Source organism: Lynx rufus, unplaced genomic scaffold (assembly GCF_022079265.1).
Source record: "Lynx rufus isolate CCGP_SWC_20201006 ecotype Redwood Valley unplaced genomic scaffold, mLynRuf1.p SCAF_3, whole genome shotgun sequence".
Classification (NCBI taxonomy): Eukaryota; Metazoa; Chordata; class Mammalia; order Carnivora; family Felidae; genus Lynx; species Lynx rufus.
Window position 1 is genome coordinate 58,399,303 of NW_025814845.1, and position 27,187 is coordinate 58,426,489.

The 27,187-nt window shown below is 42.3% G+C and overlaps 1 protein-coding gene across 1 annotated transcript in view; it reads right to left on the bottom strand.

Moving 5' to 3' along the window:
* Positions 1-1,424: 1,424 nt before the first annotated feature.
* Positions 1,425-27,187, bottom strand: part of PPEF2 (protein phosphatase with EF-hand domain 2) — a 40,616-nt gene continuing 14,853 nt past the window's right edge. The window contains exons 4-18 of the mRNA XM_047092011.1: positions 25,456-25,583; positions 25,248-25,305; positions 23,647-23,822; positions 22,260-22,374; positions 19,704-19,750; positions 18,539-18,705; positions 18,026-18,062; positions 17,784-17,933; positions 13,857-14,240; positions 11,894-12,079; positions 10,644-10,786; positions 7,246-7,352; positions 5,754-5,917; positions 4,942-5,029; positions 1,425-2,029 (exon numbers count right to left, since the gene is read on the bottom strand). Of these exons, the coding sequence (XP_046947967.1) occupies positions 1,776-2,029; positions 4,942-5,029; positions 5,754-5,917; positions 7,246-7,352; positions 10,644-10,786; positions 11,894-12,079; positions 13,857-14,240; positions 17,784-17,933; positions 18,026-18,062; positions 18,539-18,705; positions 19,704-19,750; positions 22,260-22,374; positions 23,647-23,822; positions 25,248-25,305; positions 25,456-25,583 (2,204 nt within the window). The 3' untranslated portion in view covers positions 1,425-1,775. The remainder of the gene's footprint in view (positions 2,030-4,941; positions 5,030-5,753; positions 5,918-7,245; positions 7,353-10,643; positions 10,787-11,893; positions 12,080-13,856; positions 14,241-17,783; positions 17,934-18,025; positions 18,063-18,538; positions 18,706-19,703; positions 19,751-22,259; positions 22,375-23,646; positions 23,823-25,247; positions 25,306-25,455; positions 25,584-27,187) is intronic.

The following is a 27,187-nucleotide window of genomic DNA, read 5'->3' on the forward strand; positions in this document are numbered from 1 at the left end:
CGTTATTTCTCAGTATACCTGATAAGGTTAACATCTGAATTGGTAGACTGAGTAAAGCAGATTGCCCCCCCCTAATGTGGGTGGACCTCATCTTACTCATTGTAGGCCTGGATAGAATAAAAGGCTGAATAAAAGAGAATTCTCTCTCTCTGCTTGACTTTTTTTTAAGCTGAGACATCTTTCCTCTCCTGCCTTTGGATTCAGACTCAGACTGTTACTTAAATCATTGGCCCTCCTGGTACTGAGGCTGTTGAACTTGGGCTGGAACCACACCATCAGCTCTCCCGCATCTCCAGCTTGCCGACTGCAGGTCTTGGGATTTGTCAGCCTCCATAATCATGTGAGCCAACTCCTTAGGGTAAATCTAAGACTAATACAATGCCCTTTGACAAAGTAATCCATTCCTGGGATTTTATCTTAAGAAAATGTAGAATTCAAAAGACTTGTAAAACAAGCTATACGCGGAAAGTTATTAACCATGGTGTTATTTATAATAATGGAAAACTAAAAACAATGCACATGATTAACAATTGGAAAATGGCTATAGTTCACTCATCTGGAAGAAAATTATGCAGCCATTAAACTAATAATCATGAGTACTATGTAGCAACACAGGTAAGTATTTACAATTAGGTATGAATTTATTTTTTAAAAAAGCAAAACATTAAATTATATAAAAACTATGGTTACAACAAGAAAAAGTAATAATGAAAACAATCCATATGTTTCAGTCATGGGATTGCATAAACAATTTTTCATAATTTTCCTTTATCGATGAGACATTTTTCGGTGGCCTGAGTGGCTCAATCAGTTAAGCGTCCAACTCTTGGCTCAGGTAGTGATCATGGTCCCCAGGTTCAGGCCCCACATAGGGTTTCGTGCTGACAGTGCAGAGCCTGCTTAGGATTCTCTCTCCCTTTCTCTCTGCCCCTCTCCCACTCATACTCACTCTCTTTCTCAAAATAAATAAATAAGCATTTAATTAAAAAAAATAAGGGGTACCTGGGTGGCTCAGTCAGTTAAGTATCTGACTTCAGCTCAGGTCATGATTTCCTGGTTCATGAGTTCAGCCCTGCATCAGGCTCTCTGCTGTCAGCATGGAGCCTGCTTGGGGTCCTCTGTCCCCATCACTCCCTGCCTCTCCCCCACTCTCCCTCTCTCAAAAATAAATAAACATTAAAAAAAATAAGACGACTTCTTCTTCTTCTTCTTCTTCTTCTTCTTCTTCTTCTTCTTCTTCCTCTTCCCCCTCCTCCTCCTCCTCCTCCTCTTCTTCTTCTCCTCCTCCTCCTCCTCCTCCTCCTCCTCCTCCTCCTCCTCCTTCTCCTCCTTCTCCTTCTTCTTTAAAGTAGGCTTCATGCCCAGCGCATTGCCCAATATGGGACTTGAACTCATGACCCTGAGTTGCTTAACTAACTGAGCCACCCGGGTGTCCCTCAATACAACATTTTAAAAACAATAAGTTAAAGGTATAAAATGAAAACAATGAGGGGGTTGAATTATCAGTGGTTCTTAACTGGGGTAGACTTCAGAATTTAAAAATATTTATACTTGGGTCTTACCTTGTGAAACTTCTGAGACGAGGATGGGTTACCTATATATTTAAACACACACACACACACCCCACACACACCCAAATAGGTGATTCTGATGCACACTGGTAGGCAAATTCTCAGCATAAAATTCCACATATCTATGGAGAATAAAGGAGCTATTCCAGCGACAAGTGCAGTATTGGTTATGAGGCACCGTGGGCGATGAACACCAGGCTGCTCTTAGTGTGTGCCTGGTTTGCTGCAGCCATTGTCATTAGTGTTTGTGGTTTGTGGGCAATCAGAGGCATTGCCTTCTGAGCAGGATTGCTCCACAAGGCGGAAGGCCTCCAGGAATTCATTGATGTCGATGTGGCCATCCTTGTTGAAGTCAATGCTCCGTGCAAGGTCACAGATGCAGTCATCTGTGATGTTGATGTTCATATGAGAGCTGAACAGCTTCCAAGTATGCCTGAATTCGTCCAGTGAGATGAACCCTTACCAAAGAGAGGAAGTCACTTCAGTGAGTCAGTCTAGTTTTCTTCTTTTTTGCCTATTTTTTTTTAAAGTTTATTTATTTTGGGGAGACAGAGACAGAGCGTGGGTGGGGGAGCGGCAGAGAGAGAGGGAGACACAGAATCCAAAGCAGGCTCCAGGCTCTGAGCTATTAGCGCAGAGCGCGATGCAGGGTCAAACTCACAAATCATGAGATCATGACCTGAGCTGAAGTCAGAAGTTTAATTGACTGAGCCACTCAGGTGCCTTGCATGAGTCAATTTAGTTTTCAATGTTCATTTCCTCTGACATTCTTACAAGGAAACCTGCTCCTTACTGTTAAACAGGCAAAGATACCCAAGGCCTTGTATCTAGTTTAAATTCCCAAGGGAGTGGCATAAAACCAGTTGATCACCCATGGGAGCAATTTTGTTTCCCTTCCTCTGGAAACATTTTTGATTGTCATGACCGGGGTGGGGGTGAGTGTTACTGGTATCTAGTAGGTAAATGCCAGGGATGCTGGTAAATATCGTACAGTAGTCAGGATGGACCCCAAAACAAAGAATTACTCAGGTTAACATGTCAGTAGTGCCATTGCTGAGAAACCATGCATTAAATCATCCCAAACATAATTTATTTTGTTTATAAAAAGCTTTTGGACCCATACACCTATGGTCAATTGACTTTTTTTTACAAGGGTTCCAAGATCATTCAGTGGAGAAAGAATTGTTTTTTCAATACCCTCATGTAAAGGAATGAAGCTAGACCCCCTATCTTGCACTGCCAGCAAGAATTAACTCAAAAAAGGGGCGGCTGGGTGGCTCAGTTGGTTAAACGTCCAACTTTGGCTCAGGTCATGATCTCATGGTTCATGAGTTCGAGCCCCAGGTTGGGCTCTGTGCTGACAGCTCAGAGCCTGGAGCCTGCTTCGGATTCTGTGTCTCCCTCCCTCTGCCCCCGCCCCCCCCACTCACACTCTGTCTCTCTCTTAAAAATAAATGAACAATAAAAAAAATTTTCTTTAAATTAACTCAAAATGGATAAAAGACTTAACTGAAAGAGCTAAAACTTTAAAATTCTTTTTTTTTTTTTTAATTTTTTTTTCAACGTTTATTTATTTTTGGGACAGAGAGAGACAGAGCATGAACGGGGGAGGGGCAGAGAGAGAGGGAGACACAGAATTGGAAACAGGCTCCAGGCTCTGAGCCATCAGCCCAGAGCCCGACGCGGGGCTCGAACTCCTGGACCGTGAGATCGTGACCTGGCTGAAGTCGGACGCTTAACCGACTGCGCCACCCAGGCGCCCCTAAAACTTTAAAATTCTTAGAAAAAACCATAGGTGTAAATCTTTGTGACCTTGGATTACATAATGGTTTCTTAGATATGACACGGAAAGCACAAACAACAACAACAAATAAATTTGACTTTTTTTTAATTAAAAAATTTTTTGCATCAAAGGGAACTACCAAAAAAGTGAAAGGACAACCTATAAAGTTGGAGAAAATATTTGCAAACCATAGATCTGATAATGGTGTGTGTGTATATATATATATATATATATATCAACAAAAAGATGAATAATTAAAAAAAATAGGCAAAGGATTTGAGCAGACATTTCTCCAGAGAATATATACAATTTCCCAATAAGCACATGAAAAGATGCTCAATGTCATGGGTAATTGAGGAAATGCAGATCAAAACCATGAGATACTGCACACTCAGTAGTATGGCTATAAAAAAGGGTGGGAAGTAACAAGTCCTGGTGAGGATGTGGAGAAATTGGAACCCTCAAACATTAGCAGGAATGTAAAATGCTTTAGTCACTGTAGAAAACAGTTTGGCAGTTCCCCAAAAAGTAAAACATAGTTTTATGATATGATTCAGCAATTGTACTCTTAGGAACATATTCAAGGGAGTATAAAACCATATGTTCACATAAAAAGTTGTACATAAATGTTCACAGTACCATCACGCATAACAGCCCCAAAGTGGAAACAATCTAAATGTCTATCAACTGTTAAATGGATAAACAAAATGTGGCATATCCATACAATGGAATATGGTCCAGCTATAAAGAAGAACGAAGATCTTGTATATGCTACAACATGGATGAACCTTGAAAACATTATGCAAAGTGAAAGAAGCCAGACACCAAAGGCCACATATACTGTGTCATTCCATTTATACAAAATGTCCAGACGAGGCAAATCCTTAGAGACAAAAAGTGGATTAATGGTTGCCAGGGCTGGTGTAGAAGGGACAGGGATGGAGAGTGACTGCTAATGGGTACGGGTTTCTTTTTAGGGTGATGAAAGGCTTTATAGTTAGATAGTGATGATGGTTACACAACCTTATAAACATACCAAGAATCAGTGAACTGAATATTTTAAATGGGCACATTATATGGTTTGTGAATTACATAAAAAAACAGGTGGAGAAAGAGTAATGACAATGAAAAAAGCCTTTGGACCACTGGGGGGAAAAGGTGAGGGTATATAAGACCTTCCTATACATTTTTTCATAATTTCTTGTGAATCTGTAATTACCAAAATCAGAAATTTAAAAAGAATATGTTGGGAGTGAGATTGTAAAAAGCCTTTCTGCTCTCGACACTTTTCATTACTTCATGACTATCTTTGATGTGACTATAGGGATATTACATCTTCTAACCACTCTTTTTCCTGAGAAGTTCTCATTCAGTTTGTCTTCATTCTTTTCTGCCCTACCTCTCTTCTATATGGATTGCTCATATTGTTCAAACACTTTTCTAGTTTCTGCCATTTATAAGCATAATAATTATTTACTTTGTTCCCAAAGTGCTTGAGGAGAGAGCTAAATAGCCAGAAAGGAGACTGAGGCTGGGAGGTAAAGATTTGCTATGGGTCAGAAGTGATAGGATAATACATGCCTTTACCTGAATGATCACTGTCTATGATCCTAAAAATGGTCTCCAGGTTGGATCGGTTTCGATACAGTGTTTCCAGCAAACTTGACTGTATGTTCTACAAAAGAAAAGACATTTTTCTTTCTATATCTTATTGTTTAGGCTTGTCCTAATATATAAGGAACACACAATCAACCCTGACAATAAGATACAGTTGAAAAAACTGAAGATATTTTATCCCCAACCCTTTCAGACTACCAAATAGCCCAAGGGTTTAAGAAGTACCTAGACCATGATGAAACTGTTCTAATATTGACCATGGGCATGGTTGCACATACCAGTGAATATACAAAAAACAAACAAGCAATGAATTATACACTTTGAATGGATGAATTATATGGTATGTGACTTATACTGAAATAAAGCCATTTAAAAAAGTACTTAGCTCAAGGCCTCACGTACATTAAACATTCAATATGTATTTATTGAATAAATCTTTCTCTTTATTTTAGTGGGAGAAGCAGCATAATGCCAAGGAAGTCAGCAGACCTGGGTCTGAGTCCCAGTTCTACAATTTAGAAGCTTCGTGAGAGGTGTTCTCACAGGTATAATGGGACTGATAATACTAGCCTCACGGGGTAGGTATTTTGAGGATAAACTGAGGCAGCATATGTAAGTTGCTTAACACAAAACCTGACATATAGAAACCCAACAAATAGTTCCTTTTTCTCATCCATCTTCTTTTTTGGGCTCTCAATATTTGACTATTTCTGATTCAAAGCTCTCCATAAGGAGATTCATGGCCCACAGTGTGGCTTCATCCACCATTTTCACACCATTACCTCACGGTTCAGTTGTTCTTTGGCCAAATCCTCCAGCCAGGACTTGTACTCCAATGTGTTATCCGTTGAGCTGTTCACCAGCTGTGGCCTCAGCATCCGCCATGGCAGTCCTAGATGCAACACAGACTCCACGGCTTCTGCCCAGTCACTAAGGGTGATTAAACCTACAGGAAAGAGCTAATTTGTTGACTTGTCACTTATAAGTCTAGTGTACTGCCCAGAGTGCATGCCTTTCTATCCTGACATACTTCTTGCTGTCTGTAGGTAATAGAAATAATGGGCACTCTCACTATTTTTGTTGGTCAAGGTCGAGTACACTGGAAACTAGGGTTGTAAGATAAAATACAGAATGCTCAATTAAATATGAATTTCAGACAGACCACAAAGTATATGGCCCAAATATTGCACGGGACATTATTAGACCTTAAAATTGTTTGTTGCCTATCTACAATTTAAATTTAATTAGTTACCCTGTTTTTATTTGCTAACCCTGGGAAAACAATTGAAAAATCACACAACACTCCCATATAATATCCTAAACTTTACACACACGCACACACAGCATTGGTTTTTGTTATGTATATGAATAGATATTACACATATATATGTATATATGTATATACATATACAGATATTATACATGATTATATATATGAACAGATATATACATTATATATACACATATATATGTGTGTGTGTATATATATATATATACACACACAGCATTGGTTGTTGATATGTATATGAACACATATTGCTATGTATTTATGACTGTTACTAATTTTCTAATAAGGCTATGTGTGGTCAATGTATATTAGACATTCCATTAAGTTGAGCAAAGACAAAATTTCTAGCTTTAATAACAGAGCACAGAACAGATACGTACACACTAAATAACAAGAAGCCAAATCACTAACCTTTTGCAAATCTTGGATATGTTCTTCTAACCTTCCAAACCTATTGCTTTTTGCTTAGTTCTGGCCTTGTCACCCTCCCCTTGACTCCATTTATTTTTACCATCTCCATCTATATTTAGCTACATTCACATTCTGTTAAAAGCTTGGAATTATAAAATTTAGAAAAGATAACTGGAACATTAAGTTGAATAAAATGAAGAAATTAGTCAAAGAATGTCCTTTGGTTATATTAGTTCATTATTATTTAATATTTTAAATGTTTATTTGTTTTTTAGAGAGAGAAGGACAGAGTATGAGTGGAGGAGGGGCAGAGACAGAGAGGGAAACACAGAATCCAAAGCAGGCTCCGGCTGTGAGCTCTCAGCACAGAGCCTGATGAGGGGCTCGAACTCACAAATCAAGAGATCATGACCTAAGCCAAAATCAGGGCTTAACCAACTAAACCACCCAGGTGCCCCAATTAGTTACCACTAATTCAACAAATATTGATTTGATAACTTCTGCAAGACAGATTTGTTGTTGTTGTTGTTGTTCAGCTTCCTTCTTCTATGAATATTTTATTTTCTGAGTCTTACCAGTTTTATCTGCATCATGCTTCTTAAATTCACCAAGAAGATCTGAGGAATGAGCAAATAACTTTTCCCGCAGAGCTCTCAGAGCTGACTCCTCTACTCTGCTAATCCTGGGACAGGAGATGAAAAGAAACATTTTAAAAAGTTAACATAGAGGAAATAGTGAGGGGTTTTGTTTTGTTTTTACCACATTCCTCCTCTCTCTTTCTTAATGTCTCAACCTCCCTAGAACTCAGTTTTGGGGAGAAGAGCTCAGTTTTTGAACAAAGAGTTTCATCTCTTATTTCTCCCCACTGCCCTCCCACTCCTCCCTGCCATGGACAAATAGGACCTGCTGTGTCCTACCCAGTGCAGAAGAGTGGTTACAGCAAAAGTTCTGGAAAAAGACCACCTTTGTGGTAAAGTTAGCTACCTGCACTGCACCTCAGTTTCTTCAAGGGAAAAATAGGGATAAAAATGGTACCTACCTCGGGCCACCTGGGTGGCTCAGTTGGTTAAGCATCCAACTCTTGATTTCTGCTCAGGTCATAATCTCACTGTTTGTGAGTTTGAGCCCCGCATCGGGCTCTGTGCTGACAGCATGGAGCCTGCTTGGGATTCTCTCTCTCCTTCTCTCTCTGCCCCTCCCCTGCTCTCTCTTTCTCTCTCTCAAAATAAATAAATAAATAAACATTTCTTAAAAATGCACCTACCTCACAGGATTATTGTGAAGATTAAAAAAGTAAATTCATATAAAGCACTTAGAAGAAAGCCCAGCACATTGAAAGCACTCAGTAAATGGTATCTTCTAATATAATCATATGCTTTCCTTATAATTTATTATTATGTTAAATAGGCACAAGGCCAGATTTTGAATAACAAAATAACATTAATTTAGTTTTCTCATTCTTATTGGATCAAAAGGGTAATTCTGGGCATAGCACTTTGCCCAAGTAAGTGTTCAATAAATATCTGTAGTTGAATCAATAAAAAGATACAAAGAGATAAAGGTAAATATATACTTTGTAATGCCTCATTTATAGCCATTCTATAAATTATGACCGGATATCCTGTCTTTTCAACAGCTAAAAGTTACACGCACACACATGTGAGCACATACACGTGCACACACACACAGAGTTTTAATCATGCTTGATGAAAATTTTCCTTGCAGTTTAAGGTGGTTAGTATAATAGACCTTAAGTGGACTCCACCAGACCCCTAGTAGAGCGTGAAGTGCCCAAAACTCATCCCAAATCGTATGGGTACGTGAATTTATTTGTTTTTTTCTGAAGGGAGTTCACTGTTTCATCAAAGGTTAAAAGAAGTATGGGACTCCCTTCTCTCCAAAAGTTAACAAACCACTGGTCTGGCAAAGCATTTACACTATCTTCTACTAACTTGCAGTCATCAGTCATTATCATGCAGGGTTGTAGTATAGTGATGCTCTCGGGAGCTGTCTAGATGTATAAGGCTCTCGGTTTCTACATCAAGCCAGAAACATTGAACACTAACTAAGTGCAGAGCTCTGCATGGTTATCTCAATCCTCCAACACCCACTGAGGTAGGTCTGATTATTATGCCCATTACAAAGTCAGTAATCCAAGGTCACATAGCTGATACATGGTAGGACCAGGAATCAATCTTGACCTATTATTGTGAGACATGGGTGTAAACCCAAAGTAAATGGATTCTGAATGAGGGCTCTTCTAAGAAAAAGACATGATCTTGAGTTTATGGACATTGAGACATCAATCATAGATGGTCAGAGACATCTAATGTGTCCACTGCACTCCAGGGAGTTGAAGTTGTCGGACAAGTGACTTCTGGGTAAATTGGATGATGTTTACTTGCTTTAATATAATCAATGAATATTTCAAAGAGCTCTTTTTTTTAAATTTTTTAAAATGTTTATTTTAAACATTTAAAACATTTAAACATTTTAATGTTTAAACATTTTAAATATTTAAACATCTGTCTCTGAGAGAGACAGAGAGACAGAGCACAAGCAGGTGTGAGGCAGAGAGACAGGGAGACACAGAATCCGAAGCAGGCTCCAGGCTCTGAGCTGTCAGCACAGAGCCCAACACGGCTTGAACCCACAACCATGAGATCATGACTTGAGTTGAAGCTGGATGCTTAAATGACAGACACTCAGGTGCCCCTCAAAGAGCTCTTTGATTATATTACTAAAACATACTCTCTACAGGATTCCCTACAGTGACTTCATTTGTAGTGATTCCATATGTACCTAAACCATATGGAATTGTGGTGTTCCAGTTGCCTGGGGCCCACCCCTGAAGATTCCAATTTGGTGGGGCTGCGGAGGCTAGGGCGGCTGATTTTTTTGTAAAGCTCCACAGATGATTCTGCTGCACAGGGGGTTTGACTATCACTTAATGAGTTTAAATTTTCATATAAAACTTCTTGAGTGAGTCTGGCCTTGATTTTTTTTTTAATAACTTAAGTGTTTAATAACTCTTCATATTTAGTAACTCAAGAGTGATTTAAAATAATGCACTTTTATAGCACTCACACAAGGCAGATGGTAAATATTAGTATGTTCTCTTTCCAGGGTTTATGTCAACTTTGATTTCTAATTAGTTCCTCTGATAATTAGAGAAGCTTGCTCAGTAGCACTAAAACTGTATCTGTTGGCAGCTTATATACTCTGGGGCCATCTTCCTGGTAGGAGGCAATCCTGTGTGTCTGTTAAGTATGTGATTTCTGAAACAAGACTGCCTGTATCAAGGCTTGCCTTCACTGTGTTATTAGCTGTGTGACCATGGGCTAGCTGATTTCATCTGTGTTCTTTAATGATCTCTTCTATAAAACTGAAATTAGTATGAATTTCTTAAGTCCATTGTTAGATACTACATATAACTTCTTTATAATAGCACTTAGTGTGTGGCAAGCTGACAACTAAGGTTAGAATTCAGAAGCATCTCAACAGAAGCCATTTAAGTAATATTATATGCTTCCTTCCCAGGGAGAAAAGGGCATTGCTAACAAATGTGTGAACTGAAACCCATCTGTCAAACCCCTTGAAAGCAAAGAACCTTCGGCTCTGGCTTAGGGAGTAACACAAACCCTTTAAAGATGAGAGAAAACAGAAGAGTGGCCCTGGAAAGACTCAGTGGCCTGGTACATGGACTTTACCCAAGATGTGCCCATTGAGAGTAACTCCTGCAGGCAACAAATTTGTTACTCCCATTCATGACGGGTCGGTACAGATCTTCAAGTGTATGGAGGAGAAGGAAGAGGCCCCTGCTAGAATGTCTATTGTAGACCTTACTGCTAACAGAGCTACATTTTGAATTTTCACTTAGAATGTGGATAAATGTAACGATGTTTGACATTTCAAAGGCTCCACAAACACCATCATTCTGGTTTTCGGAAAATCATTCATTAAAAAGTCTTGCCTTTGCCTCATGGTCAGCATGTGGGTCACCTTGTTAGCTTGATACTGCACGATGTACGGGGTCAGGGCTGGCCCCAGTTTGACATAGGCCCCTCTGTTACTGCCAACTTCATAGTAGTTGGAGGCAGAAAAGATGGTTAACACCTAAATCAAAACAGAGAGAGAAAGGCGTTCAGGTTCGCTGAAGAACTCTTGACTCTCAATCTGATAGGGCCCAACCCAATTTCAGGAGCTGCTCTTCTTTCTTGACCTCGCCTACAGATCTTTTAAATTTTTTTTTTTAAAGTCATCAATGCTGGTAGGGCAGGAGTGGTGGCTCCAGTAATAACAACTTGGATTCTGATAGGACATCCGCAACATGTTTTCTTCACATTTTTATCCCAAGTTCAATAGCAGGGGTAACAGAAAACACTTCATTTGGTTCAACTTAGAGGCAAGCTGGAACCGATAAATTAGGAAGGGTCGTTACAATTGGCAAGCCAGTTATCAAAGCTGGTATGAGGCCTCAAAGTAGAGTTTCCTACAGAGTACTGTGCCTCCTGAGATGCTCTGTGGAAAAGGTTTCCATTGTCACTATATTGGGAAGTGGTAGACAGTGTATTTCTTCTTGGAGATTTACAAGGAATATAGGAAACTAATGGTTCTCAGAAGTCCTGCAGTAGAGAAACTTGTATAACTGTTTAACCAAACATTTCTCAGATTAGTTGATCTTTTTTTTTCCCCACATGGAAAGCTGTTATTCTCCTGTAGAGTTAGTTTTTGTGGGAATACTCTCATCCTAGTGGCATTGGGCTAGGCTAACATTGTAGGATTAAGATGTCCAAAGATCAGACAGGACATTAAGTGCACTCCTGAGAAGACAAACAATCCTGAATCCCTGCCTGGGGCACAGTGCAGAAATCCTGTTACCCTGTACTGTTGTTTGAAATACGTGCCAGTGAGCAACGTGACTTACAGAGTAGGGATGTGCCTGGGAAAGCACCAGGCCATATTTCTAGCCACAAGATGGGACAGTATCTGCCCCTTTTTCTCCTCTCAGGGTATTGGTGAGTGGTGGTAGCAATCGAATTTTGAGGTTTAAAGAGGCGATGAGAGCCAAGGATAAATAACAGTAAAGGACCTAGTCGCTTTGAGCAAGTGGCTAACAAATACAAGACACAGTGGATTGTGGGAAAGCAGGAGCCTGAGCTCATCCAGGCCTGGGAGGAGCAATATGGACCACTCGTGGGCTTCTGCAGATGGCCCACCCACCTTGCGGCTGTGGCAGAACTCATAGCCTTCAGGTTTGCACTCGTGTGAGCGGATCAGGAATTGCAGGTTGTATTTCTGTAGCAACCGTTCTGTCACATTGGGTCCAAAATAACAGCCTCCTCCTCGAACAGTGTTGGCCTTACAGCCCTCCTGAGCCATGGGATCACTCCACAGTATATCTACCACCTGGAGAGACCAAGAGATGGTTTCTTTCCTAAAATCTAGACAGAGATTCAGAGTCATTCCTATGAGAAGAGGAGGAGGAAGAGGAAGAGAAGGAAAAGGAGTAACAGGAGGAGGAGGAAAGGAAGAGGATACAGATATTTGAATAAAAATAAGGGAATAATTTTTTGCATAATCAATGTTTGACATATGCTTATATTTTGAATCCCTGAGGTTTCAGAATCTTTTTATTATTCATGGAATGAGCATGGGTATGTGCATATTGTTTGACAAGCTTGTACCCACTTTCTTGGAAGTAAGTCTCACGTGAAAGCTCAACATGTAAAACAGATTAAAAGGGAACTGCTCTGGTAGATGCTTTGATCAGAGCCAGTTGTCTTCAGTGAGCCCCAGTGCTCCAGGCTCCTGGACATTTGCCCCAAAGAGAAGGCAGACATCTGGGCCTGGCAATACAATCTCTCCTCCAGCATTCACAGGTATCAGGTGTGGTCCTGAGAATGTGCAATCAAATGCTTCATTTCTTAAAGTAATGTCAGCATTAAAAAAAAATTTTGTTTGATGTTTATTTATTTTTGAGAGAAAGAGAACACAAGTCGGGGAGAGGCAGAGAGAGAGGGAGACACAGAATCCGAAGCAGGCTCCAGGCTCTGAGCTGTCAGCACAGGGCCCGACGTGGAGCTCGAACTCATGGACCAGGAGATCATGGCCTGAGCGGAAGTCGGAAACTCAACCAACTGAACCACCCAGGTGCCCCTCAGCATTTGCAAATAAAAAATTAAAAAAATTATTTATTTATTTGTTTGTTTGTTTGTTTTTAAATTTCCATTCTAAGCTGATGTTGAAGCCCAGATCGATAGTGCAGGGAGAACGTAGCCTAAACTCACCATCTCTCTCTCTGAGGTTTCCAGCCTCAGAGTCAGCTGTGACTCCTCTTTCTCGCCACCCTCCATCTGGTCAATCAGCCCGTTCTGCTAATTTTAGCTCTAAAACAATTCTGAATTCCTTTTCTTTACCAGATGAACCATTAAAAAAAAAAAAAAACTTGCAATTTTTATAGGTCAAAAATGGTCGAACACCAGCAAGTTCACATCGTTCTGCTAACACTACTGCACAAACTCACCACATGGATTACAAGCTTCCCTGCCACAGTCTTGCCCCAGTGAAATGTGCCCTGCATTTGGCTGCCAGAGTCATAGTTAGGCAAACACCATGAGTGCCTACTCTGTATTTGTTTTCCTTCTTCTTCCTTGCTAACAGAACTCTGATGAGGTGTTTGAGGTGGCACTGTGCCTAGCAAAATATGTGCTTTCCCAGCGTCCCTTGCAGTGAGGGGTGGCCATAGGACACATCTCTGGAGATCTTGGAAAAGCCGTTATTTGCCTGATAACAGAGAAGGACAGAAGTTGCTGACCTAACCCTTTTGGCCTTGAGCTGCAATGGCCATCTTTCTGACACACGCAACACAAAACATCATATAATAGCACCCAGTAAATCATGGCTTACCTTCCTACCCCAACAATGCTAGGTCACTAAACCAAATTTGCTCAGGCAATAGAGCCCATCAGCCACATCACCCTGTGCTCTTTCAAACTCTGAAACATATGAGCCATGAAGCAAATACTAAAGTTCTTCTGGGGGTGTTCTAACCCCGGGGGGAGAGTGAAGGGGGTGGGAAAAAATACCCCGAATTTACATGGAGGGAAGAGGCTTGTTCTGTTTTTTAAAAGCCCCCTCCGGAAGACGGCCACATTCCAGGGGGCAGCACCCAGTCACAACCCACCTGCCTCCACTCCTCCTGCGTGGGCTCCAGCGGCTCCTCTGCTCCTGAATCCGCTTCTGGCGTGCACGGCGAGGCCTCCTCCTCCCCCCAGCTCACAGGAAAGCCTGCTTGCTGCCGGCACCTGTCCAGCTCCAGGTCCACGGAGCGCCGCACCTGCCGGGCTAGCTCCTTCGCGTCCCGGGGGGCGCCGCAGGGAATGCTGGACGAGCGGCCGGCTCTGTGCGCCTGGAGGGAGCCCAGGCGAAGGGGCGAAGCGGGGAGAGAGCGGCTCTGGGGGAGAAACCACGGGGTGGGTCTCCCTGCGGAGCTCTTCTGGTTGGCTTCCTCCTTCTTCACCTGTTTCCCGTTCTCCTTTCTCGTTTTGTGCCTCATGGTGGAAACAATCTAAAAATGTCCAGAGAAGACAAAGATGTTGAGTTGTTCTTGGGGCAAGAACAGGGAAGGACACTCAGAGAGGGTCAGCAGGACCTGAATGATATTTCGAGAGGCATCCAGATTGAGTAGAACGGAACAGAGGTGTTCTCTAACTTTGGACAAGCACTGGATGACTTCCCAGGCAGCCCCAGCCCCTGGCCACAGAGAGTGAAAGGCCACCAAATGTAAACAGAGTCATAACCCCCTCTCCTTCTCATCGTGTTGCAACTCATAGTGAGGGCCAGACCGTCAGTCCCCTTTTGACCCCCAGATAACTTTATTTCAAGGAAGTTATTAATCTATCCCCCAGAGGCATCCCTAACTTTGATTATTACGGAGAATAATCGTGTTACTATGTATCGGGCCCTTGGTAAATAGGTGCTATCCTGGGTACTTATCATGAATTCACTGATTAGCTCTCAGGTCACCACCATGAGATTGCATCCTCATTTTTAGTTTTACGTGAATTAACCAATTAGCCCTCACAGTCCTGTGAGATAGCATCCTCATTTATAGTACAGATAAGAAAACTGAGGTGCAGAGATACTAAAACATTACCAGGACTGAACCCAGAAATCTGACTCCAGAGCTCCTACTTTGTGTTTTCCTCCCAAGTGGTTCCTGGACTTGGTACAAATGGCTACGTCACCCCTCCCCAGAGCTTTGCAAACTACTGGGAAGTCAGCTTTTTGCTAAGCTCCAGAAGGCAAACTGTTCTTTAGCATTCTTTCCCCAAAGTTCCTACTTCTCCTGTTTACATCATTAAATGTGATTCTTCCCATGAGATCATCTGCTTTATCGTGACTTGCTGTCTCTACCTCCATACATAGACATAGATGCAGCAGAACAGAATATTTGAATTAAAAAAAAAATAAGGTGCCAGACATCACGCAGACTAAGAGCTGGTTTTAGGTCCCTTGGGCACCTTCTCTTCCACAAAGAACACGAAAGGGTTGAGATTACGGAGAAGCAGAAAGGGGATTTATAATGAAGGTTTTGGAGGAAGCTGTTGAAAACGTTGCAGGCGTCCCCTCCCCCACCTCTTCCAAGGAGTTTCCTTTCCCCCTTCCAACACTGAGTTTTTGGGAGCAGCGACACAGAAATCATCTTTTAGTCACCAGACCCCAAAGGGCCATAGGCAGACCTTGACAAATAGGACTTGAATCCAGAAACCTTGGGCTTTGAACTGGATGCAATCATTGGATGAGACCTGAGTGTAGACTCCATTGGGGAGGGGATGAGCGGGGTGTGCATGAAAATGTGGGGAGCAACAGGGGCAGACTAAGGTAGTGTGTGGCTACCCTACCATCTGTCTACTCTTCTTCCTTAGCAATAGAAACCCAGATTCTTACAGATACCACCTAGAATGAGGACTACACTTGCCAACCTGCCTTTCAGCTAGATGTTAACATATGACAAAATTCTGAACAGAAATATGAACAAAAATTCTGTATACAACTGAATGTCCTTAGAGGGAAGAAACATGCCTTTCTTCTACTTTCTAAGTTATGCTGCTAGAATATGGTTGTGATGGCTGGAGCTCAAGTAGCCACGTTGGGCCATGATGTAGCATGGTAGAGCAACAAGAGAGCAGAACACTGGGCCTCTAGTGACTTTGTGGTATTACTACCAGCCCTGGACTGCTTGCTTCCAGTGTTTATTTACAGAAGGAAGAAATAATCACAAGGCATTGTTGTTTGAAGTTTTCTGTCACTTCAGCCAAATGTAGTTAATACTATTTCCACTTATTGAGTACAAATTTTGTAAGGCACATGCACATATATTTTCATTTAATCCTCACAACATCCATGGTACAATCATTCACACTCCTATTGTATAGATTCAGAAACTGAGGTTACAGTAAGTTAAATAACTTTTTCAAGGTATTATAACTATAAGTAGCAGGAAAAGAATTTTTATCCATTTCTAGCCTATCCAACCACTCACCATACCTACTCAAGGGAAAAAGAACACAGTTCCATACTTCAGTATCTGTGTGTCAGAGACTACCATTCTCCCCCATCTCTTTTCCCCTTCTTTGTCATAGGAATGGAAACCCTAACTTTTGTGCTAGGCATGTGGCCAGCCAGCCAGAAGACTGCATTTCCAGCCTCCCTTCCAGCAAGGAGTAGTCATGTAACTACTTTCTGAACAATGGGATGAGAGCAGAAGAGATGTATACAACTTCTTTCCTGTGTCTTTAAAGGGCAGGGATATTCTTCCCCTCTTCCTCCCCCTATCCTATTGCTTGGAATACAGATGTGGTGGCAGGCTATCTTGGCCTATAAGATGAGGGCTCAGGAAAGACACGCTAAGGACAGCAGAATAACAAGACATAAGAAGGCTTGGTTCTTGGATAACCTGGTAAAACACAGCTGCCATATCAGCCAAGTGCTGCATGTTCCCAGATTCAAATCCAGTCTGTCTGATTCCAAAGCCATGCTCTTTCATTTATGTTCTCATATCACAAAGACTTGTATATTAATTAGAGTTGCCCAGAGCACACTAGCTTGTGTAGTAATTGCTTAGGCAAATGTTGTCAAAGATGTCGTAGTAGGGATTCCTGTGTTTTGGAAAGGGCAGCTGGGAGTTCAGAAGCCATAAGACACCATTCAAATGTTAAAAGTCTATGATTAAAAGAAAACAGAATTCTTGTTTTCTAAATTTTTACTTCCAAAGTGAAACAGGAAATAGAGACGTATTAATATGGGAGTATAATGCATTCTGTCTCTCACTCCCTCCTCCTGCTGGTTATTGTAAATTTCTTTAGGGCAGGCACCATCTCTGCTTATCTTTGTATCACCCCTACCACTTCCTTTGCACATAGTAAGCACTTTAACCATAGTTGTTGAGTTTAATTCGAAATTGATCATCATTTTTCTGTCTGCCAATAGCATCCTCCCTGAATGAAGTACGCACTTAAAACATTTGTTGAGTTTAACTGAGTTATTTGAGAGGTGGAGGCTCTTCAGGTACACTGAATGGGGGTGTTTATTAGAATTGTCTAGGTCAGGGATACCAAACAGATGGCTCTAGCTGCCACTCCCCACTATCATGTCCATAGAAACATCACTAATGGATCATAGCACACTTGCTCCTTGAGCCCAGATGTATATTCCTTGTTTGTTTGTTTGTTTAATCTTTTAATGTTTATTGACTTTTTAGAGAGAAAGAGAGAGAGAGACAGAGCGCAAGTGGGAGAGGGGCAGAGAGAGAGGGAGAACAGAATTTGAAGCTGGCTTCAGGCTCTGAGCTGTCAGCACAGAGCTCGAACCCACGAACCTTGAGATCATGACCAGAGCTGAAGTCAGACACTTAACCAACTGAGCCACTGAGGCGCCCCTCATGGCTTCCTTAACAGCCCTTATTAAGTCACCTGGAGTCAGCATGCAAAATGACATTGACTTTATGTAGGCAGTGACTGGGTTAAATTATTATGAACTGGGTTGTTATTATTATGAACTGGGTTAAATTATGGTAAAAATATGCACTATTTCATTACTTGGCCAATACCTTGTGCCTGTCTAGTTTAGCCAAGAGGTCCAGGTCGGTCATGTCTGACACTCCGCCATGAAGAATCAGGACCTTCTCATCAACCAGAGTGGCCAGAGGAAGCCAACAGAAAACATCTTTCAGTATTTTTAGTATTTTCTTGCCATGTGTCTGAAAAATGATATTAAGAAGATAATAATTTTCAAGTGATACACTTAACTTATCTGAACTAAGAAAAACTTTTGCTTTTAAAGGCAGCATACCTTATATTTATGCATCACTTCCTTGGTAAAGCCGTATCTAGATTTAGAAGCAAAACTAGATATTAAATTTAATGACAACACTTATGGTATAATTGAATTTTTATAAGAATTCATATACTATATACATATACTCAAATATATAGAAAAGAGACTCAAATATATAGAAAAGAGGAATAATTGCTAAATGTTTACAATTATAGCATTAACTCTGGGTCAAGAAATTAGGGGATATTTTAACGTTCTTCCTTCTGTTTATCTGTATTTCTTAGTTTTTCTACAGTGAGTTTTATTGTTCATATGATAAAGAGTATGGATATGTGGAAAAACGTTTAATGGTTTTATTAAAAGTATGATAATATGTAGGTTTGTAAGAAATATTTTAATGTTACATATTGTGTATTCCTTTAAAAAATTGGAAAACTACTTGAAAAGGTATCTAATAAGAAGTTCTGACAAAGTAACTTTTCAATCACAAGTAAACATCAAATACCCAAGTGTGTTTGAGTTTGTTACCGTAAGTTCACCAAATGGTCCTCATGGTTTCCTCGATTAAGATGGAACTCTTTTGGGTAAACCAACATGAAGGCAAAAAGAACCATCAGGATCTCTACTGAATCCTTGCCTCGATCAACGAAGTCACCATTGAAGACATAGGCCCTCTCTGGTGACGGGAGGCCATTCTTCCCAAAAAGAAGACAAGTCCAAGAAGTGGCAACAAAGGAAGGGAATAGGAAATCAGGTCAAGCCAATGGGCATTTGACAGTTACGTCAGATCGAACACCAATTCTGTGCTTTCTGGCTCTTCTCCAAATGTGAATTGTCAATAAAAGATGGAAGTATTTTTTTATTGGTCTTATATTTTCTTTCTAGCGTGCTCATCGAAATAAGTGCTTTATACAAAGCCAGAGTGTTGCCATATGGTATGTGCAAAGGACACCAAGCTTGTGATCCAAAAGCCAGTTTTAAATTCTGGCCACAATATCTTTAGTAATAATAACAATAGCTGTCAGTTTCCTCAGGATTAAAGGATACAATAAGTGGGAAAATGCTTTGGGAAGCACAGTATATATGTAAAGTAATATTACATTAATAGGACATTCATGTATGCTGCTACACGTTCTACATTTTATAACTAAATATGGACAGGAAAATGGCTTTCAGTTGCTTTGATAATCAACAATTTTCTTTATTTGGAAAAAAAATCAATCACTAAGTAAGGATTCTTTGTTAACCTCAGACTTTTAAAACAGTTTACAAAAATATACTAAAATATAATATAGTACTGACTTTTATATTATATATTTGCTACTATGTATTATTTTTTTAATGACTTAAAGTAATATTTTTGAGCGCCTGGGTGGCTCAGTCGGTTAAGCATCCAACTTCGGCTCAGGTCATGATCTCACGGTTCGTGGGTTTGAGCCCCACATCGGGCTCTGTGCTAACAGCTCAGAGCCTGGAGCCTACTTCAGATTCTGCATCTCCCTCTCTCTCTGCCTCTCGTCTACTCACACTCTGTCTCTCTCTCTCTCTCAAAAATAAATAAACATAAAAGAAAATTTTTTAAAAATAAAAAGATAAAGTAATATTTAAAAAATCCAAGCAATACTTAAGCATTTGGTTAATAGATACTTCCAAAATAAGCCTCAGAGCAAGACAGGATCTTAAACATTCATACCTTATGAAATATAAATATTAAGTCATCCAACTGGCCATGTAAATCTCCTAACAAAGACAGAAAAAGAATATCAGTTTTTACTGGTCCTTACCACTGTGTCTCATTTTTACTATAAAAAGGAAAATACCCAGAAAAATCTGACAAAGTTATGGTTACTTTTTTCCATATGTAAGACAGGGATAAATATTAACTTCCCTTGTTGCAGGGATAGCTAATATTGGAAGAAGAAAACACAGTATCTTTTCTCTACATGATTATCATAAATAAACAGTAAATGAAGCAAAAATAGGATAGAACAGTGCAGGGATGCAAACTCAAGTGAGCACTGGAGAGATTTTGTCCCATCTGAAGTAGGAAGCCGCTATTTATGGGCCAGTGTTAGGAGATTTTTCAAGAGGTGTTGAAAATGTCAATTTTAATATGAATTCTCCAATTTTCAAATGTTGGAAATTTATTAAAAAAATATTTTTCTGGGGCACCCGGGTGGCTCAGTCATTTAAGCATCCAACTTCAGCTCAGGTCATGATCTCATGGTTCATGGGTTCGAGCCCCACATCAGGCTCTGTGCTAACAGCTCAGAGCCTAGAGCCTGCTTCAGATTCTGTGTCTCCCTCTGTCTCTATCCCTCCCCTGCTTGCGCACACATGTGCTCTCTCTCTCTCTCTCTGTCTCTCAAAAATAAAATAAAAACATTAAAAAATTTTTTTAAAATTTTTTTCTGTCAGAATGGCTAGAATTAACAACTCAAGAAAACAACAGATGTTGGTGAGGATGCGGAAAAAGAGGAACCCTCTTTTGCACTGCTGGTGGGAATGCAAACTGGTGCAACCACTCTGGAAAACAGTATGGAAGTTCCTCAAAAAATTAAAAATAGAACTACCCTACGAGCCAGCAATTGCACTACTAGGCATCTATCCAAAGAATACAAAAATACTGTTTTGAAGGGGCACATGCACCCCAATGTTTATAGCAGCACTATCAACAATAGCCAAATTATGGAAAGAGCCCAAATGTCTACTGACTGATGAACGGATAAAGAAGAGGTGGTATACACACACACACACACACACGCACACGCACACACACGCATACAATGAAATACTACCTGGTGATGAAAAAGAATGAAATCTCGCCATTTGCAACAATGTGGATAGAACTAGAGTGTATAATGCTAAGCAAAATAAGTCAGTCAGAGTAAGACAGATAGCATATGATTTAAATCGTATGTGTAATTTGAGAAACACAACAGATGAACATAGGAGAACGGAAGCAAAAATAAGATAAAAACAGGGAGGGAGGCAAATCATAAGAGACTCTTAAATACAAAGAACAAACTGAGGGTTGCTGGAGGGGGGTGGGGCGATGGGCTGAATGGGTGATGGGCATTAAGGAAGGCACTTTTTGGGATGACCACTGGGTGTCATAGGTAAGAGATAAATCACTGGGTTCTACTCTTGAGGCCAAGACTACACTGTATGTTAACTAACTTGAATTTTTAAAAAAAGATTTTAATAAAAAAATAATATAATTTTAAAAATTTAAGGGGCACCTTGGTGGCTCAGTTGGTTAAGCATCGGACTCTTAATTTTGGCTCTTGGCCCAGGTCGTGATCTCATGGTTTGTGAGATTGAGCCCCATGTCGGGGTCTGCTCTGATGGCTTGGAGCCTGCTTGGAATTCTCTCTCTCTCTCTCTCTCTCTCTCAAAATAAGTAAATAAACTTTCAAAAATAATTAAAAAATAAAATAAATAAAAATTTAAGAATATTTCAGGGCAAACAAGACCTAGCTGCAGGTTGCACGTGGCCCTCGAGGTGCCAGTTTACAATCCCGGCGTGTGACAGTCTGCAACCCCTAAGTGAAGATGTGGGACCTCAGTCTGTAACAGATGTCTATTTTTTTAATTAAATTTAATTAATTTATTTTGAAAGAGAGAGAGAGAGCAGGGGAGGGGCAGAGAGAGAGAGGGAGAGAGACAGAGAGAGAAAGAGAGAGACAATCCCAAGCAGGCTCCACGCTGTCAGCACAGAGCCTGATGCAAGGCTCGAATTCACAAACCATGAGATCATGACGTGAGCTGAAATCAAGAGTCAGACGCTTAACTGACTGAGCCACCCAGGTACCCCTGTAACAGGTGTTTAAACTTTACCGAAAACATAAGGATATGGAAAGAATCATCATGGACAGTATTTCTCTCTGGAAGAAGAATACATGTGGACGGAAGGAATAATTTGCTAGGCATTAGGGCCTGCTGCTCAAGGCACAAGAAATAAACTGTCTTTTGACAAGGGAGGATCTGGCTATTTGCAGGGATTGTGTTCTGAGTGAAAGCATGAGTTTGGAGTCAAATCTGAATTGTTTGGGGAAATAAAGCAGAGTCTGGGCCCTCTTGCCCCATAATCCTTCACTGCACTGCCTCTACTCCAGTAAGCATGGAGCGAATAAGCAAGCTCTCAGCGAGAATCACATCTCCCGCCAGCCCCGCCCTTCCTCTTCCCCATCACAAGCGTTTTCTTGTTTGTGTCTAGCGTGGGAAGCCATTTCTGACTGACTCTCACCGCACACTGTGATCTCCTCGCTGTAACAGGTGGAGACCCGGTTGATGTTTGGCAGTTGTATCAGGTGTTTCCTGGTTTCATGCAAAAGATTCAAGACATAGCGAGCATGGAGCTGCTACTAGGAGGAAGAGGGGAGAGGGAACAAAACAACACTGATATTCATGCAGCAAAATGGGCCTCGCCTTTACTGCCTAATGATCCCAATCACCCAAGACCCCAAGACCCTGGTAAAGTGCCCCTGCGACCCTATGCATGGATCCTTTCTTTTTCACCCATCTTCCGCCCTTGTTTCTGCTTTTCAACATCCCCCAGTATTGAACTAATTTCCTCTTTCCTTCCTTGCCTTCCGCTTGGGAGAAATGCATGCTTGTCTCAGAGAGGTGTGAAGAAGTGCACGCATGTCAATGGTACTAAGTGATCCTGACATCCTGGGGGAAACCACCCCAACGTCTCCTGCGGTGAATTATCTTCTTATGAAAGAGACGAAGAGCTGGAGTCTGGCAGAGAACCAGAATCTGACCACTTCTTACCACCTCTGCCTCTACCACCAGGGTTTCGAGCCACTCTCATGTTTTGCCTGGACTGTTGCAGGACCTTAACTGATCGTCCTGCTTTAGCCCTTGCTCCCTATGTTCCATTCAGAAAACGGAATGATTATTTTAAAAAGCAAGCCTATGCCCAATGTCTCCCCATCTCTTTGAGAAGATTAAAAGTCCACCCACCCTCCTCTCTGCCTCCATCCCCTAACACTCTTCCCCGATCTCCTCCTCACCAGCCACAATGGCCTTCCTGAGGTCCCTGAGCCATCCAGGCAAGGTCCTGCCTGGAACATTTTTCTGGAGGCATCCACATGGTGCGTTTCTTCACCATCTTCAACCTTTGCTCAGAAATCACCTTATCCATGGTGCTTTCCAAGACTACTCCATAAATTGCCATCTCTCCTACCCAGAACTTAGTTTATTGTCTTACATAGCTCTTATCTCCTTCTAATATACTGCAGAATCTGCTTATTTGTTGTTATTTATTATCTACTGTCTGTCTCTCCTTTAGAATGTTAGCCCTGTGAGAGCAGGAATTGGTGTCTGTCTTGCTCATTGCTATATCCCCAGTGCCCAGAACAGTGTCTGTACATAGCAGTGCTCAGTAATTATCAGTGGGATGAATGAACAAAGAAATATTACATGATGAGGAGGAGAAGTTTTCAGTGCATAAAAACTGGCTTATTGACTACAAGGTCCTGGCTAAGCAAAGGGGGCATGGAATCTCTCTGGTGGATCCATGACACTAACACCCTAAATCCAGGGCTATTCCTTCTGTGTTGGGTCTGGTCTCCCTCTCCATATTCCACAAAGTTGGTCGTGACCCAGGTTTCCCAGGGTGAGCTTACCTGTTTCAGTCTGAAAGCTTCCACCAGGGCAGTTGCGTGGTCAGGAAGGAGTGGGAAGGAGAGGCGTGGTCCCGTGTAATTGTCAGGGACTTCTATAGATTCATAGTCACCGAATTTCTCCATCTCAGAGTCCTGGGGGAATCTGTCCTCGGTGAACATGCGGTCCAGGAAGTCCCCTGGTTAGGACAGAAAGGGTAGGACAGCTTATGCTCAGATGTGCAGTCCATGGGCAATACAAAACAGCCTTTCCCTGGACCATACTTTTTTTAATTTTTTTTTTTTCAACGTTTTATTTTATTTTTGGGACAGAGAGAGACAGAGCATGAACGGGGGAGGGGCAGAGAGAGAGGGAGACACAGAGTCGGAAACAGGCTCCAGGCTCTGAGCCATCAGCCCAGAGCCCGACGCGGGGCTCGAACTCACGGACCGTGAGATCGTGACCTGGCTGAAGTCGGACGCTTAACCGACTGCGCCACCCAGGCGCCCCTGGACCATACTTTTTTGAGAGAGAGAGAGAGAAAGAGAGAATTCTAAGCAGGCTCCACCCTGTCAGCACAGAGCCTGATTCAGGGCTTGAACTCATGAATTGTGAGATCAAGACCTGAGCTGAGATCAAGAGTCAGATGCTTAACTGACTGAGCCACCCAGATGCCCCAATTTTACTTTTATTTTAAAAGACCGAGATTTGGGGCGCCTGGGTGGCTCAGTCTGTTAAGCGACTGACTTTGGCTCAGGTCATGATCTCACAGTCCGTGAGTTCGAGCCCCGTGTCGGGCTCTGTGCTGACAGCTCAGAGCCTGGAGCCTGCTTTGGATTCTGCGTCTCCCTCTCTCTCTGCCCCTCCCCTGCTCGTGCTCTCTCCCTCTGTCTCTCAAAAAATAAATAAATGTTAAAAAAATTTTAAAAGGCTGAGATTTGTCAGACTTAGAACAGAAATTTAGCAGCTGAGGCTTGTAAGCAGAAGGAAAGGGAAAAACCTTGGTGAAACAAAAAAGCTCACAGGCATTTCTGGTGCTGTCAGTCAGTGTGCCGGAAGCCATCAGACCTTTCAAGGTCCTTCAGGCAAGGGCCAACCATCAGCCTCTGCGTCTCTGGCCTGGGAGCTTTCTTCCTGGGTCCACGGAGGGCCCTGCTTGGCAGGCCAGAAATGCTGTGGAATTAACGACGCTTCCTATCATCCCTCCCAGCAGCCTTCAACTAATGAGTCTCAGGAGTTGACACAGGAAGACTCTAGTTCTCTCTGCCTTCAGGTGGGATCATTCCAAGGCAAGTGTTCTGCACTATTTCCCAGGCACCTTTTGTTGCTGGCTTAGTAGCCCCCACCCCTGCCTCTGCCTCTTTATAAGCTGCCTTCCCTTCCCTGAATTCCTTCCCCAGTCCCTCCCCACCGCCCGACTGTTTTCCCGTATTTAACAAACAAACTCCTTGCACTCAAATTCTTGTCTCCAGGTGTGATTCTGGGAGAACCCAGAAGCTGCCATTTATCTGTCAGCCTCCTCACTCCTTCCCTGGCCGTCACGGGATCTATGCCCCCTGTGTCTCCCCCGCTCAGTCTGCTATCTACAACCCTGAGGCCCTCCTGTATGGCAGCTCATACTCACTCTCATGGTTGCTGCTGGGGGTGAAGTGATCCACAAGGTAGCTGAAGAAATCATGGAGCTGCAGAAGAGTTGAAGACTTGGCTTTAGAGATGGGTGCAAAGAGAACCAGGAGGGGTCCGGGTCAGCTGCACCCTCTGGGCACCTGGCCCTTGCTGCCCATGTGCTGGAAGGCAGAGCACGAGTGACTGGGGCCCACATCCCACCGCACCTTGACCTGGTCTTGCTGTCCCGCGTACTCTATAGACTGGAAGATGCGCCAGGTGCAGTGCCGCCTCATCTCCAGGCGCGCCATGTAGCGTCGGTACCATCTCTGGATCAGGGCTGCCGCCTTGAAGGCTGTGACACAGATGGAGAAGACAGCCTGTGAGCTGGGACTCCCTGGGCCAGGGCGGAGGTGAAGGGCACCGCTCCTGTTGTAATCTGGGGACAGGATGGTGGGGAAAGCACTACCCATTGCCCCTGGGAGGAAGGATTTGCCTCACCGCTGGCTGGGGTGCTCTCTTCCCCGCTCCCTCCCCCACCCCACCTTCATTCTCACCTAGTGGTTATACTAATATCACTGTAGGTTTACTGGAACTCCTACTGTCTGCTGAAAACTCTTATGTGTGAGAGGTGGAAAGGTTGGATTGCCAGGATCATCGAGAGATCTAAACTGGACAGGTTGCAAGCATGAGGCATACTTGAAGGGTGGGATGATACAGGGGTAGAGGGTGGGGAGGACATTTTGACATTCTAACAACAGACTGGATATCAAAAGATGTGGGTTCTAGGCCTGGAAATGCCCTGACCAGCTATGTGGCCTCAGGAGAATTACCTTCCTGGGACTCAATGTCCTCATCTGAAAAGGGAATGGGCTCTCTATGACTGGGGAAAACAAACAATGGGCAAACACACAAATTACTACATACAATGTCAGGTGGCAGTAAGTGCTTGCTGGGTTCTATGCTTGCGATCTCCATACTTGTGATAGCCCTGTGGGCCTTAAGTGTCCCCCTCACCCACTATCAAATCTGCAGGCCGCCTTTGGGCTTCTCTTTTTGCCAGGGCCCGTGCTAGGTGACCGTGTTCCACAGGGTGGCATGAGTAGGTTTACTTCCTCCTAAGAGCTTTAGGACTCATGGTCAAGTCCTAGTGCCAGAGAAGAGAACAGCTGTTCACATAAATAATTAGATTCTTCTTAAGCTCCTGGGCCTGAATGTGCCACTGGTGATGAATGGAGTATTCATGGATAAAGCAGGATTAAAAAGGAAACCCTGCAGGTTAATTCAGGTCAACCTCGTGAACAGTAGACAGATTGATTTAATATATTTAGCTTGCATTAGAGAGCTAGTAGAATTCTGGCTGATTTCCTTACAAGGAAGGTTGATGGTAGAGTGAGAAAAGAGAACCAGGGGGAAACTTAAGCAAAGCTGAATTTGATTTCCTCCGATAAAAAATGTCAAACTGTAGCTACTTCTCAAAGGCCCTTACCAAATGCTAAGGCTGAAGCTCTACCTATTGAATTCTGTAAATCCATGCTCAGAACCGTGAATGAAATGTCTGGAGTAAGAGCTACAGACCCTCCAGGAACTAATGGGAAGCACAGATACATGGGCCTCGCTCACCCTAAACCTACAGCATTAGGATTTCTACAGGGATCTTCAGGTTTAACCAGCCCCACGTGTGGTTCTTACATGCAGTGAAGTGTAAGCAATACTGAGGGGTATCGTGGCCACCAAGGTTCTGTGAAAATGTTGTTTGCTAACACGTTGCTTCAACATTTAAAGGCAAAGGCTGCCAACTAGACATACTTCTATCCTCAGTCTTGCTTGACTCCGTAGGGCAGGAGGACACCCAATGGCTCTTTCTCACTCTTTTTTTCTCCCTCTCAGTCCTGGCAGGGATCTGGGTTAACTGAGATAGGGGCTGAGAGGTGCAGGATAGTCTAAGTCCCTCTGCCC